This window comes from Eimeria mitis, genomic scaffold (assembly GCF_000499745.2).
Source record: "Eimeria mitis Houghton genomic scaffold, Emh_scaff869, whole genome shotgun sequence".
Classification (NCBI taxonomy): Eukaryota; Apicomplexa; class Conoidasida; order Eucoccidiorida; family Eimeriidae; genus Eimeria; species Eimeria mitis.
In genome coordinates this window covers 10,167-11,551 of record NW_013576402.1, presented here as the reverse complement: position 1 = coordinate 11,551, position 1,385 = coordinate 10,167, and the positions used below count along the sequence as shown (strand labels likewise).

General features: G+C 61.6%; 1 protein-coding gene across 1 annotated transcript in view; it reads right to left on the bottom strand.

Moving 5' to 3' along the window:
• The window catches only part of EMH_0024150 (uncharacterized protein), a gene marked incomplete at both ends in the record, with an annotated part of 3,670 nt that overhangs the window by 1,897 nt on the left and 388 nt on the right, over nucleotides 1-1,385 (bottom strand). The window contains 3 exon segments of the mRNA XM_013502257.1: nucleotides 2-483; nucleotides 672-1,073; nucleotides 1,267-1,385. Of these exon segments, the coding sequence (XP_013357711.1) occupies nucleotides 2-483; nucleotides 672-1,073; nucleotides 1,267-1,385 (1,003 nt within the window).

Genomic DNA, 1,385 nt, shown 5'->3' with positions numbered 1-1,385 from the left:
TGCTGCTGCTGCTAGGGCTTTTGCGGATGGAATTCTGCGGCGTTTTCCCGGTGCTGCCTCAGCTGTGGTGACAGCTGCTGCTGCTGCTGCTGCTTCTGCTGCAGCCTCTGCTGCAGCAGCAACAGCTGCTGCTGCTGCATCCCAGCTGTCTCCTGTCTGCTGCTTCCGCTGCTTCTTGCCCTGGCCTCTGCGCACCTCAACAGCAGGCAGCTGCAGCAGGGGGCCTCGCACGGTGCCGCGTCTCTCGCGTTTCTTTTGCTGCTGCTGCTGCTGCTGTTGCTGCTGCTGCTGCTGCTCCAGCTGCTGCTGCAGCTGCTGTTGGAGCTGCTGCTGTAACTGCTGCTGCAGCTGCTGCTGTAGCTGCTGCTGCTGCAGATGCAGTTGCTGCTGCTGGTCGGCAGCAAAAACCCACGGATCAGGCTGTCCTGCTGCTGTATCCAACGCGTGCTGCTGCTGCTGCTGCTGCTGCTGCTGTTGCTGCTGCTGCAGCAGCAGCGAAGCAGCAGTACACCCATTAANTGCTGCTGCTGCTGCTGCTGCTGCTGTTGCTGCTGCTGCAGCAGCAACGAAGCAGCAGTACACCCATTAACGTCTGTTTGCTGAAGCCCTAGCTGCTGCTGTCGCTGCTGCTGCTGCTCTTGCAGCTGCTGCAGCCGCTGCAGCAGCAGCACCTGCAGCTGCTGCTGCTGCTGCTGCAGTGTGCCCTTAAGCCCAGCCAACGTCTCCTTGCTGCTGCTCTGGAGGGCCTGCTGCAGCAGCAGCACTTGCTGCTGCAGGCCGCTGCACTGCAATGCGAGTTGCTGCGGTGTCGGCATCAGCCGCTGCTGCTGCTGCTGCAGCTGCTGCTGCTGCTGCTGCAGCTGCTGCTGCAGCTGTTGCTGCTGCTGTTGTTGCTGCTGCTGCTGCTGCTGCAGCTGGAGCAGCAGAGGGTCCTGCTGCTGCCAACTCTCCTCCGCGCTGCTGCTGAGGTTGCTAGCTCGCAGCTGCAGCAGCTGCTGCTGCTGCGCTCTCAGGATCCGCTGCTGCAGCAGAATTTGTTTATCTAGATCGTCCCCCTTGGGCTGCAGCACCTGCTGCAGCAGCTCATATCGAACGCCCTGCTGCTGCTGCTGCTGCTGCTGCTGNCCTTGGGCTGCAGCACCTGCTGCAGCAGCTCATATCGAACGCCCTGCTGCTGCTGCTGCTGCTGCTGCTGCTGAACTTGCTGCTGCTGCACTTGCTGCTGCTGTTGCAGCTGCTGCTCCTGCTGCAGCTCCTGGAGCTGACGCAATACATGCGAATGTGTTGCTGCTGTTGCTGCTGCTGCTGCTGCTGCTGTTTCACCTCCAACAGGCGGGTCTTCAGGGATTGCCTGCTGCTGCTGCTGTTGCTGCTGTTGTTGCTGC